At 32.0% G+C, this 14,765-nt stretch overlaps 1 protein-coding gene across 1 annotated transcript; it reads right to left on the bottom strand.

The window, feature by feature from the left end:
* Window positions 1-639: 639 nt before the first annotated feature.
* Window positions 640-5,016, bottom strand: LOC133192530 (protein phosphatase 1 regulatory subunit 16A-like). Its single transcript, XM_061328521.1, has 6 exons — window positions 4,915-5,016; window positions 4,449-4,573; window positions 3,343-3,477; window positions 2,719-2,771; window positions 2,481-2,539; window positions 640-1,670 (listed from the first exon to the last, which is right to left on the bottom strand). The coding sequence occupies exons 1-6, from the start codon at window positions 4,963-4,965 to the stop codon at window positions 1,443-1,445; spliced, it is 651 nt and encodes a 216-aa protein (XP_061184505.1). The 5' UTR covers window positions 4,966-5,016; the 3' UTR covers window positions 640-1,442.
* Between the last annotated feature and the right edge of the window lie 9,749 nt (window positions 5,017-14,765).

Raw genomic sequence — 14,765 nt, 5'->3', positions numbered from 1 at the left:
AAACAAGTTCATTTTCTTTTTTATTTATTTATTTTTTTTGAAAGCAAATAAATTCATAAAAATAACAAACTGCCACACATGGCAATGTACAAATTGCATTTTAAATCCATATGAAAAAAATATAATAATAAAACTAAACATACAGTCATGTAGTGTCACATTTCCATGATTACGACTACAAACTCCAACACATAGAACAAAGTGTTACCGGTGTAAATTGAATGCAAATATACAAATCTATATGCTAATATACAAAACAATATGCTGATACTTTGTTTTTATAAGTGACAAATGTTTTGTCATATTTTTATCCTCTGAACACCGTTGAAAACATGGGCATGCCCCCCCCCCCCCCCCCCCCCCTCAACAAATTGCTTTGTATGGTTATTATTAATTGGTATTGTATAACTGTGTAATAATAACATGAATCTCCACTTGCTACTGCATAACTGTGCTATAATAACATGAATCTCCAAAGTTTTAAACATGCAAATTCTTTTAAAGAAATGGAAGGACTATAATGTTAAGATTATAATTGCAATACAAAGTGGATGTTTTACAAAAGTGGACTAAGTACATATATCAAATTGTCTCTTTTTTAAAAAAAAAAAATTATAACATGTACATGTACAACTACAAATTATTCATGTTTCACATTTTTATCAATTTTTAATTTTGTACATTGTATATCGGCTGTAATAATGAATAAACTGGTGCATTTAAAACATACATGTAACAAATGAAAACATAAATAAAATTTTTGGACACTGACTCTGAGAAAACGGTGTGATTACTAAAACAGAAGACTGCGTATATGACACTCTCTAAGTCTACTGATAATAATTGGTTCATCACAAATAACAAAATCCAAATTAAGCCAAACTTCACCATCTCCAGACTTAAATTTTGCAGTGAATATAAGTTATTGGTTCTACATAACTTACCAAATTAAAGATACATTCATTTATTGACAAGTATAGTCTAACCTCATTATCTCGAACTCAATGGGACCATAAAAAACTTCAAGATATCCGAGGGTTCGAGATATTAAGGGTAAAATAATGAAAGAAAAAGTGCTTGGGACTTCCAAATTATTTCAACTTATCCATGGTATTTGAGATATCTATGTTCAAGATACTGCAGTTCAGCTGTATGTATATGCATTTGATTGAGTTATCAAAGTTTGAATGTACCTTAATTTATACAAAAGAAACTAAAAATAACCTGCCACCAAACTACACATTAACAGGGTTTTAAGGTTAATCAACATGCCCTTTCTAATATAATATAAAACATATAAAAATTACAGAGATCTTTCTACATAAAATTAGCATTTTCCAACTTTCACAGTCATTGATGTATTACATTTTCCTTTTGAAATGGTGTTTAAAAATGAACTCTAATAATAATATATTGTGCAAACAGCTTAATGAGATACATAATCACATGTTGTTGAACACTGCTAGATTAATTTGTGGTGTCCTTGAACTAGGAATCTCTGGTTCCTCAGGAAGACCTGCTAGAACATCTCCATTCATAGAAGCCATGGCCATATTGGTATCTGTGGGATTGTTCCCATGTAAGGGCTGGGATTTTATCACATATGCTGAGCCTGGGCGAGAGAAGTGAGCAATCTCAGATTTTGGGAGTGTGGGATCCACATGTGTCACCTGAAATATTGTCCATGGATTAGTTCTACAGAAAGTTCATTCTATTAGAACTGCACAAAATATTTTGATTTTTTTTGTATATGTATACATGTATTACTTTATATACATATGTACATGCATCTGTCACCCATGTATATACATTTGAATTTTCTTAACTGAAAATAAATTACAGATACATTTAAGTGACATATGTACATACATGTAGTAATACATGTATTAACTACTATTGATTCACAAAGAATGTACCCCATGTATTCTCATTTTCTTCTATTACACAATTATAGCCCTTTGATGAGGTCAATCCCTAGACATATAGACCTTAGAGAAAGCATATTGACCGAGCACGAAGTATGCTTTCTCTAAGGTCTATATATCTAGGGATTGTACCGAATCAAAAGGCTACAATTGTTTTATTATTTTTTTTATCAGTTAATAAGAAATGTCTTAAAATCTGTGTTTCTAATACTCAATACTTTCTCATATAAGGCATTATTATGTCATTCGCATTATGACGTCACAGTAACGAATAGCAGCTGCAGTATCTATTTTTAGAAACATCCAGTTTACAAAGACTACTGTGACGTCAACGTCAGCACTATTGTTGCTTCACAGAAGTTTCCAATTTTAGAAACAGCAAGTTTATTAAATTTTTTAGAAGCTTAAAATAGAAACATCCAGTTTAGAAGACTTTTTATACTTGATCATGTGATCCAGTTTGAGCCAATCAGATAGCTGGCAACAATAGAGAAATAATAAAAACTGTTAATCACTTATTTTATTCCAGGTGTACCTAAGATAAAAAAAGCTTACCCTTTTGACAATGTCCATTCTAATTAACTCTGACTTTGGGGTTCTCTTGCAGCCAGCAGCTACAAATTGAAATCATATGAATGACAAGAGTTAACAGTTAAACTGCTAAGATATTCTTACCATTAATCAACTCAATTTATAAAAGCATTTGGAAAGATGTTATATATTAAAAAAGAGTTGTACATGTAATTTTTTCAAACTTGACATCTCCGAATTATTTTTCATATAAAATCCATACCTGCAAAGAATGGCCATATAGCATCCATGGCTGAGGCAAAGTCAACTGCAGTCCTGTAATAAAAAAGATCACTACAAATGAAGAACATCCGGTCATATTAAAAATATATTAAATATCAATTTAACTTCTATAAAATCCTTCCATTTTACTTTACTCTTGCTTAAATTTTGAAAAAAGGATGAGAATTGCTTAAAAGATGAACTTGTGTTAATGTTCAAGATAAAACAAGGTCTTTCACTAGAGAAATTATCAAAATTACATGACATTGTATTAATTATAAACTACTCAATTATAGCTTGTGTAACAGAAATGTTATTGTCATCCCCCAATGTCTAAGAAGCAAATACAAATTAAAAAAATTGTTCTTTCCATCAACAATGTTAGAAATGCCTTTAGTTATCTACCCAAAAATCAAAAATGGAATGTACAGATGTTGTTAGAGTCCTAAAAGATTTTCTGTCTAGAAGTGAAGCCACCCTAAAATATCTTTCAAATGCCAAAACTGACAGTTTTCAGTCTAGTTATACACAATTCTTGAAGATAAATACCTGTTACAGGTGTTTGCTATTGTCACACTTTAAAGGGAACCCTTTACTTTTGTCACATTTTCCCTACAATATTTACCTCCCGTGGTTGTCTTTCAGCTCCGTATTCGGATGATGTTCCATTAGTTTCATGATTACTTTCCCATGTCCTTGGAAGGCAGCACAGTGCAGGGCAGTCCACTGTGTCCCTTTGTTGCAAATATTTACATCCGCTCTGAAATAATTTGTTAAAAATTTAAAATCAATCTTTGTATTGCTATTAATACAATGGTAAAAAAATAATAAATGCATTATAATATCTGTAAAATATCTCTAGAATTAACTAGGTGTATAAGACACTGAATCCGGTATTTAGTGTATTACACTAGTTGTTCAAATTTAGCTTTTTAATATACTCAAACTATAATGTAAAATACTTCATTTGCTCAAAGCCTAATTTGAAGGGGAAAGTGTTAGCTGAACTTGGACTAATCTATAACCTCTCACTAACCACAATTCAAGTGCTATAGAACTAGAGCTATATGGACATAAAACCCAATTCCATTCACACTTTAACCAATTATTTCTTGAGGTTTAACCTACAAACCCTTACAAAGACTCTTTAAAACAACCCATAACTTTTGTTCTTGAATTTTTACTGTAAGAAGAAGAAAAATCTTTGTCAGTCTGACTTGGACTAGAATAAGCCATTTACTATGCAGGTGCACTACTATCTAAGGTATGGGCCTGATGTATACATATATATATTGCCATTTACACAAACATCATGAATTGTTATACACAATTGTAACAAAGATGTAGATGAAAATTAATTAATCACAAAAAAGATTACAAAGTGAAAGTAACAATACATAAAATTGAGAAAATTTGAATAAATCATACCATAATTGATATTGGAATTGTTTGTAATTGTTAAGTTGCTGAATTTTAAGACTCCACATTAATTTGTAAATTTTGGCTATCATGTCTTATTCAGACTAGTAATTGTGAATTCTGGGTAAACCAGACCTTGCCATGACATGCCAGGTTGCTTCGTTTACTGTGCTTCTGTATAGATTTTAGGAGTACTAGTTCATTTGGACGATTAATTTTTCTTTGTTTGGTTTCTAGTCACACATTCAAGGGAGCTGGTGATATAAATGGAGTCATTGTATTTTTTTTTTTTTATAAAATATTATGAAATACCCCTGCTTTAACAGACATTCAACCACATCTGCATATCCCCAGAAAGCAGCCAGCGCAAGTGGAGACATCCCATCTTTAGACCTCTCATTAACATTTGCACCCTGTCTCAGAATTTGTTTCAAGAGCTGCAAAACACAAAGGCAATATTTCCTACGTGATATCTGAGTTTACATCCATTGGTATCTACGTCTTAAAATGGATAGAATAAATTCTAATGTATACTCCATGGATGTATATTACTCTGTATATGTATATCAGAAATATTATGAGGTTATCAACACTCTAAAGTTTACTTAATTGTCTCATGTACATGTATGTTATAATTTGAAAAGAGGAAATTCGAGGATAAAATTTAAACAGAAAAGAAATAAAGAAAAATATAACACTTATTACACATCAGAAAATGATTAGAATATATATGAATCAAAAATTAATGTCTTAATTTTCATAACATATGAGTATTTACCGTTAGATCGCCGTTCGCAGCGGCGTTAGCAACACTCATGGGCGCAGACATGTTCTAAAACACCTGCTTGGTCAGGATTCCGAACCCGACTGGAAATCACCCTTAGAACAGGCTGACTGATAATATGGCCTTGAGAATTGAATGAACTATCAAATAGATAGTAACATATGATTGATTTTTTTCTTTCACCACTGATTTTGATGTGCATTTATCAATTCCCGAAAAAAAAGCACTAGGACTTCCAAATATATTTACTCCTACATGTACTTCCCAAAGTGACTTTTCAAGTGTTTTCACGGATATTATATTTCCTGTAAGATAAACCATCGGAAGAAAAAGACTCTTAAAGGAAGAAAAAAAATCAATTCTAAGACAGTTTAATCTTTTTAAATGATTGTATCATAGGATTTGCACTATCGAATTATTAATTGCAAGTTATTTCTCTGGTCTGGAATTTTAGTCTCAAGCTGGGTTTAGGTACAGTAAGCGAATTTTAAATCATTGGCAAGCAGATCTTTTTTAAAATGAAAATTCGACTTTTTGCTCCACACATTATGCATCCAGGCTTATATTTTGCTGCGATATATTGGATTAAAAAAAAGTTTTTTTACATGGCTGAAATACTATCGAAACTCTGCGAAAAAATTATACCTGTAATTAAGCTTACTTATATTTCCGCCATGTTTCAGCACTGAAGCTTCAAGTTTCGTTGAACAAACGATCGAAATGATGATCAAGTGCCCGATGGACCGAAGGAAATTGAAACTTATTTCTCTTTTTTGTTTGTTTGTTTTTCTTTTTTCTTCTTTTTTTGGTATTGTTTGGTTTTGTTTTGCACTTAACACAGGAATTTTAGCATGTTTAAATGCTGATCTAGAAAATATGAATACCAGTAAACAAATAATTTTATATACACTTTTATACTTAACCTCATTTCGCTGCAATTTGGTCAATGAGTTGTTAATGTATATGTACAAAAACACAAAAAAAGTTCTGGATAGAGTGATTTAAAATGTTGCCCTCTGAGCTTGGCTGCAATGTATTTATTAGGAAATTAAATTCAATATGAGTCATTCAATTCTCTTTACGATCTTGATACAACTTATTCATTCACTCATATATTTCAAAGCAGCTTTCTCTCTAGAAAGATTAAGACAACATAGTTATAAAACACACAGTCCATATGTATCTGGTCATAAGTGAGTCATCATTTTTTTTCTCACTTTATATTTCATTGAAAATTGCTACGTTGAAAAAAAAAAAAAAAAAAAAAAAAACATTGCAGCTATTTGAAGTGCATTTTATGGCAATCTAATTAAAATTAGATGTTCCGAATCCGTTACCGCTTCTCGTTTGAGAAGCGGTAGCGGATTCGGAACATCTAGTTTTAATTAGATTTTAATTAGATTGATTTTATGGATACAATACCATCAAATGAAGAATTAATTGTTTGCAGTTTCTTCATACGATTGAAAAATAATTTTATCTGGAAGAGTTGCGGTATACTAGTACATGTATTACACATCAAATACGAAATCATTTTTTTAGGAAACAAATTAAATTGAAGGAAATAGTAGTATTTTAATCTGAGACAAGAAATTATTCTTTATGATGGATGCCTCACACTTAGATGTAAATTGTCACCAAAAACTTCAGACCCTGAAACGTATATACATGTAGTCACATGTTGTATGATCCTTGCATGGTTTGCTACCCGGGTTTACTTTTTGGTCTCCATCTAATTTTGGTTTTTGTTGTAAATTCTGTTTCCATCTGAGTTTTTTCATCTGTAAAGTAATATGTCAGGATTATTTAAAGTCTTGATATTTCTCATGTCCGATAGGAATGGCTAACCCATGCATTGCAATGAACATGCAATGAGATAAAAATATTTCTTCTAGTTGTAATACACGTATAAGTTCAGTAGTAGTTGACACATTTTTGTATCTACTTTAATCCGTTGTGCATGTACCTTTACTGCATGTTCCTAATAACACTTAATCTAAATTCCTCACTCAGACAAAGCTTTAAAAACACTTTGTTATAAGTACTTCTTACATGTATACTTCTCTACTTGTATGTAAATAATAACCTTAAAATGTTTCTCTTATTGAAATATACACATACATGAACTGCATGTAATTCATTTTATTTTTTTATTGATTAATTTACAAGCATTATTTATCTAAGAGATGAATTTAATTTTTGAGAATTAATGAGGACATGAACCACGACTCTTCACGCCAGTGTAACGACGAAAAATGACCCCTGTATACGTAGGAAATTGACCGGGGATCATTTGGCTATGCCACTGGTCAATATTATACGTAGAAAAATGACCCACATTTTGTAGAAATTATGGCCTTGGGGTCATTTTTCTCCATGTGGATTGTAGAAAAATGACCCTGTAGAATAATGACCCTGTGTCATTTTTTTGATACCAAAAAAAAAAAAAAAAAAAAAAATGCGTGGTTTTGGTAGGAAAAAATAAAAATTCTTGTTAGGCAAATATATACATATGGGTTAAATCATGCAGCCTTATGATATGAAGTGTCCATTTCTAAAAGTTTCAAAGTTCAAATGACAAAAAAAAAAAAAAAAAAAAAAAAAAAAAAAGGTCCTTGATATACTTTTATTTTAACAAATAAAATATACGATGATCATGTTGTATATTTTATTTGTCAAAATAAAAGTATTTCAGGAAGGACAGTTATATACTGTACTTTACATTAATAATACAAGATGTTTTATCCCCATTAAAGGAAAACCTAACGAGGCTATAATGATGATCTACATGTATTACTCTTAGAGCAAGAATACTTGTACGTAGATTCTTTGATTTGTTTTATCACATTTAAAGCATGTGATAAAACAAATCAGAGCTGCAACTTTAATGTCGAAAATTTTTGTTACAAAATTTTAGTTAACTATTGCAATGACACAGAAAAATACGGAAGCCCGTTGAGGCCAGTTCAGAGAAAGAAATATTTTTTATTGCGTTTAAACGCAATAATTATTGCGTTTAAACGCAAAAGATTGCGATTAATCGCAATGTATATTGCGTTTAAACGCAAAACACTTTGCGTTTAATCGCAAAAGATTGCGATTAAACGCAATCTTTTGCGTTTAAACGCAATACTTTTGCGATTAAACGCAATACTTTTTGCGTTTAAACGCAATAATATTTTTGTGTTTAAACGCAATATCTTTTGCGTTTAAACGCAATAATTTTTGCGTTTAAACGCAATAGTTTTTGCGATTAAACGCAATAGTTTTTGCGATTAAACGCAATAGTATTGCGATTAAACGCAATAATTTTTGCGTTTAAACGCAATAATCTTTGCGTTTAAACGCAATAATCCTTCCTTACAAGGATTTGTTTTGCATTTAAACACAATGATACTGTAGTTTCAAAATCAAACATGAATTAGTCAAAGCTTATAATTACATGTACTAGGACCCGACACTTCAACTTAAGAAGATCCGATTTGTTCTGTGTCTTTTTGCAAAATTTTCCAGTTTTTGAAAATTGTAATAAAACAATGGCATCCTAACAACCTGAATGTCTTAAATGTGTTAGAACCCAAAACTCTTAATGAAGTCTCTGATCAATTGCTTACGTGTATCATAACTTATAGAGAAAGTTTCAGTGGTATTAATAGCACTTGTCAATTTGATACATGTAGTACACATGGATCAATCTGTTTTCATTCGATTTTGATTTTGACCTCATATAAATCCATTACATATGTTCTTGTGTTTACTGTATGCAACCATAGGAAGGGTTATGAATGTACATTGAAGTCTAAATACTTCATCATGTTGTACGTAATTCCAACATTTCCTCCGTCCTTTCCAAAATCCCTTTATACATGATTTAAACTTGTGACTGCAACGTATGGGACAGTTTTTTTTAGCAGAACAACTGACCGAAACTTCATTAAAAATGTAGAGAATAAGCTTAAGACATGTCTCGTTCTTAGGATTCCTTTGTTTTTACAACCCGACATTTTTTTCTCCTCTATAAATTCTTATTAGTGATTTACCTTTCAGAGAGTGTTTTCTCGGAGAAATCTGATTCTATAAAGACAACACACAATTTCCTAATAAGTAAAAAGAGAAAGAAATAAAAGATATAAGTATGCGTGGGTCCATTGTTCTCTGCAAGGTTTGATACAAATGACTGCCTTTAAACACAAAGATTATTGCCATTGAACTCAAAGATTTTTGCGTTTAAACGCAAAAAGTATTGCGTTTAAACGCAAAAATATCATTGCGATTAAACGCAAAAATTATTGCGTTTAATCGCAAAAGTATTGCGTTTAAACGCAAAAGATTGCGTTTAATCGCAATCTTTTGCGAATAAACGCAAAGTGTTTTGCGTTTAAACGCAATATGCATTGCGATTAAACGCAATCTTTTGCGTTTAAACGCAATGATTATTGCGATTAAACGCAATGTTTTGCGATTAAACGCAATAATTATTGCGTTTAAACGCAATAAAAAATATTTCTCTCTCTGAATTGGCCTCAACGGGCTTCCGTAGAAAAAAGAACATTTACGAATTTCTTTTGTTCATATTTGCAATGGAAGATCTACACATGTATTTATAATCTTTGATTGAAGCAAAATTACATTATTGTCGTCCAGTACTAGTACAATATTGATTTCTTATATAATACCAGAGACCTATATGCTAAGTTTAGTAAGTAAATAGGTCCCTGATAATACTATACATTCCATAGTACAATATTTCTTCTGAAACAATTTAATACTTTATCTTCATCTAATTAATCATAAGGGTTTATGAGTTACTTAGAGACTTATCATAAAAGCACATTCTAACTGCAAAATAAAATTTCCAAAAATACAGCTCATATTGCTTTAATAAAATAAGTTTCCACAGTTGTAATCTACGGAAGCCCGTTGAGGCCAATTCAGAGAAAGAACTATTTTTTATTGCGTTTAAACGCAATAATTATTGCGTTTAATCGCAAAACATTGCGTTTAATCGCAATAATCATTGCGTTTAAACGCAAAAGATTGCGTTTAATCGCAATGTATATTGCGTTTAAACGCAAAACACTTTGCGTTTAATCGCAAAAGATTGCGATTAAACGCAATCTTTTGCGTTTAAACGCAATACTTTTGCGATTAAACGCAATAATTTTTGCGGTTAACCGCAATGATATTTTTGCGTTTAAACGCAATAATTTTTGCGATTAAACGCAATACTTTTGCGTTTAATCGCAATAATTTTTGCGTTTAAACGCAATACTTTTGCGATTAAACGCAATACTTTTGCGATTAAACGCAATACTTTTGCGTTTAATCGCAATAATTTTTGCGTTTAAACGCAATACTTTTGCGATTAAACGCAATACCTTTTGCGTTTAAACGCAATAATCTTTGCGTTCAAAGGCAATAATCTTTGTGTTTAAAGGCAGTCATTTGTATCAAACCTTGCAGAGTACAATGGACCCACGCATACTTATATCTTTTATTTCTTTCTCTTTTTACTTATTAGGAAATTGTGTGTTGTCTTTATAGAATCAGATTTCTCAGAGCAAACACTCTCTGAAAGGTAAATCACTAATAAGAATTTATAGAGGAGAAAAAAAAGGTCGGGTTGTAAAAACAAAGGAATCCTAAGAACGAGACATGTCTTAAGCTTATTCTCTACATTTTTAATGAAGTTTCGGTCAGTTGTTCTGCTAAAAAAACTGTCTCATACGTTGCAGTCACAAGTTTAAATCATGTATAAAGGGATTTTGGAAAGGACTGAGGAAATGTTGGAATTACGTACAACATGATGAAGTATTTAGTCTTCAATGTACATTCATAACCCTTCCTATGGTTGCATACAGTAAACACAAGAACATATGTGATGGATTTATATGAGGTCAAAATCAAAATCGAATGAAAACAGATTGATCGATGTGTACTACATGTATCAAATTGACAAGTGCTATTAATACCAGTGAAACTTTCTCTATAAGTTGTGATACACGTAAGCAATTGATCAGAGACTTCATTAAGAGTTTTGGGTTCTAATATATTTAAGACATTCAGGTTGTTAGGATGCCATTGTTTTATTACAATTTTCAAAAACTGGAAAATTTTGCAAAAAGACAGAGAACAAATCGGATCTTGTCAAAGTTGAAGTGTCGGGTCCTAGTACATGTAATTATAAGCTTTGGCTAATTCATGTTTGATTTTGAAACTACAGTATCATTGTGTTTAAATGCAAAACAAATCCTTATAAGGAAGGAAAATTGCGTTTAAACGCAAAGATTATTGCGTTTAATCGCAATACTATTGCGTTTAATCGCAAAAGTATTGCGTTTAATCGCAAAAGTATTGCGCTTAATCGCAAAAATTATTGCGTTTAAACGCAAAAATTATTGCGTTTAAACGCAAAAAATATTGCGTTTAAACGCAAAAATATTATTGCGTTTAAACGCAAAAAGTATTGCGTTTAATCGCAAAAGTATTGCGTTTAAACGCAAAAGATTGCGTTTAATCGCAATCTTTTGCGTTTAAACGCAAAGTGTTTTGCGTTTAAACGCAATATACATTGCGATTAATCGCAATCTTTTGCGTTTAAACGCAATAATTAGTGCGATTAAACGCAATGTTTTGCGTTTAAACGCAATAATTATTGCGTTTAAACGCAATAAAAAATATTTCTTTCTCTGAACTGGCCTCAACGGGCTTCCGTAGTTCTCTGTTTTTTTGCAAAATTTTCCAGTTTTTGAAAATTGCAATAAAACAATAACATCCTAACAACCTGAATGTCTTAAATGTATTAGAACCCAAAACTCTTAATGAAGTTTTTGATCAATTGCATACGTGTATCACAACTTATAGAGAAAGTTTCAGTGGTATTAATAGCACTTGTCAATTTGATACATGTAGTACACATCGATCAATCTGTTTTCATTCGATTTTGATTTTGACCTCATATAAATCCATCACATATGTTCTTGTGTTTACTGTATGCAACCATAGGAAGGGTTATGAATGTACATTGAAGTCTAAATACTTCATCATGTTGTACGTAATTCCAACATTTCCTCAGTCCTTTCCAAAAATCCCTTTATACATGATTTAAACTTGTGACTGCAACGTATGGGACAGTTTTTTTAGCAGAACAACTGACCGAAACTTCATTAAAAATGTAGAGAATAAGCTTAAGACATGTCTCGTTCTTAGGATTCCTTTGTTTTTACAACCCGACCTTTTTTTTCTCCTCTATAAATTCTTATTAGTGATTTACCTTTCAGAGAGTGTTTGCTCTGAGAAATCTGATTCTATAAAGACAACACACAATTTCCTAATAAGTAAAAAGAGAAAGAAATAAAAGATATAAGTATGCGTGGGTCCATTGTACTCTGCAAGGTTTGATACAAATGACTGCCTTTAAACACAAAGATTATTGCCTTTGAACGCAAAGATTATTGCGTTTAAACGCAAAAGGTATTGCGTTTAATCGCAAAAGTATTGCGTTTAAACGCAAAAATTATTGCGATTAAACGCAAAAGTATTGCGTTTAATCGCAAAAATTATTGCGTTTAAACGCAAAAATATCATTGCGGTTAACCGCAAAAATTATTGCGTTTAATCGCAAAAGTATTGCGTTTAAACGCAAAAGATTGCGTTTAATCGCAATCTTTTGCGATTAAACGCAAAGTGTTTTGCGTTTAAACGCAATATACATTGCGATTAAACGCAATCTTTTGCGTTTAAACGCAATGATTATTGCGATTAAACGCAATGTTTTGCGATTAAACGCAATAATTATTGCGTTTAAACGCAATAAAAAATAGTTCTTTCTCTGAATTGGCCTCAACGGGCTTCCGTAGTTTTTTTTTTTTTTTTTTTTTTTTTTTTTTTTTTTTTAATATTCCTGTAATACAATTACCTGCGTTGTCACTGATTCATTAATTAATTAATTTTTTTTTTTTCACTTACTACTGCTATTACTGAAAGCGGTAATCAGTCAAGTTAAATTCTTTGTTTCAAAACGATCTCTCTTTATACATTTATCTGTGCATACATTTTATGTTCCCTGATTAAGCTATATCGGTGTTTCTTTACCTTATCTCAACGTAAATTAATTCAGATACCTCACCTTGAGCATCATTGAAATTCCATGAACTACTTTAAGCGACTTTTATTTTCTTTTGGACTATCGTTTATACACTATCTCTGTATGGGTTATGTACAGGAAGTCATGTGGTTCCTGTTGCAAAGAGTGTATTTCCATTTTAAATCAGTAAGCTTTAACAGTCATTATCAAATTTATATATTCATTTCATATAATAGTTATAACGGTAGATAATGAATCTTAAGTAAACGTACTTATAGCGTGTTGTACTTGATACACTGCTCACGTTTGGTGGTAGCCGGTGTCAATCGAGATCTTTTTTGTTAACAACCCAGGTATGTCCCTGATGGCCAGCTGGCGATATCACTGTATCATCTGCACCTGTATCCGCTTCCGAAAAACCGATTATTTATCTTTCTTGTTGAATTGACACCGTGAATCACATGTCTTGTTCTCACATTTCCTTTCAAAACATATTCTCTATATAAATTTATATATTCTTTAAAATATTTTTTGGGAGGATACAACAAATTAGAACTGTCGCCCGCGTGGCGCAGTGATTAGAGCGTTTGCTCTAGAGTCGCGTAGAAAGCAGTTGATCCTTAGGTCGGGGTTCGAATCCCACTGCGGGACGTGGAGACCTGTCCTTCGGATGAGAACGTATAAACCATGAATAAACCATAAATATGAATTTAAACTTAAACAAAATCCATATAAATACTTAATTTCAACTCATTTTCTCAACATTTTTCCTCGCTTCAAATTTACACGCCATGTTGACATTCGAAACTCTCTGGATTGTTCATAGAAAATGCACAGAGTTCGAGTTATCGCCCGTGTTTATTTGGCTACATTGCCAATACACGGAACGAATTCTATCGTTAAAGCGGGTCCGTAGGACAATATAATCTACGTTTGACCATAAAAGAGCGTGGTAGGACATTTGGCATGGCGTCTGTAAGGTGTTCCTTTGGAGATGTTTGTTTAAAAAATAAAACAATTCAAAATTATTGTAACAGTTCTATGCCATGAAAAGTAATTTGACAGGATTAAAGGATGTAAATTCTGTGGGTAATTACTACATTTAATAGACACCATACGACTATTGCAAGATTACCGTAAACTCGTGGCAACAATGAGTGACAGACCAGGTACGGATGCCAAAGAAATAAATGACTGCTAGGCGACATGTTTGACATTTTGCTTGATATCGTTTGAGAGACAGGGTCACCATCGCTGCTGCAACCTCTCTGATCACCTTCATTAACGGCCAACCTTACATCTGCTCACAAAGGGTGCGCAATCGGCTTCGAGAAATTAGTTTGCGCACAAGGGAGTCATTTGAGGGTGTTGTACAATGAAGTGAAAGAAAGAATAGCAAGATGGTAGATATATTTATAAAAGTAACGGGAAAACACGCGTGTTGTTATGTATGCAGAATAGGTCTATCGATAAAGGAGATCGATTGGTTGCTCGTTTTGTTTACGGGTGAATAGGTTGAATCCGTGCTACGCATGATTCAGTCACGTATAAGGTAGATTTTCGGGTGTTTTAAGTCATTCGAAGTTCGCTGCTACATTGCAACAGACTAATCCCCCACCCCACCCCACCCCGTCCAGTATCGATATTTCGTACGTTTTTGTTCGTTTTGATGTTGTTGCTTTATATGAGTGTTTTTCTTTTGTAGAATGATATGAATAAGAGGTCGAACTAAAGACTGCTTTGTATAATGTATCCACTT

The sequence above is a fragment of the Saccostrea echinata genome, unplaced genomic scaffold, assembly GCF_033153115.1.
Source record: "Saccostrea echinata isolate AGI-Se365-2 ecotype Australia unplaced genomic scaffold, CSIRO_AGI_Sech_v1 ptg000025l, whole genome shotgun sequence".
NCBI lineage: Eukaryota > Metazoa > Mollusca > Bivalvia > Ostreida > Ostreidae > Saccostrea > Saccostrea echinata.
This window is presented reverse-complemented; position numbering and strand designations above follow the sequence as displayed.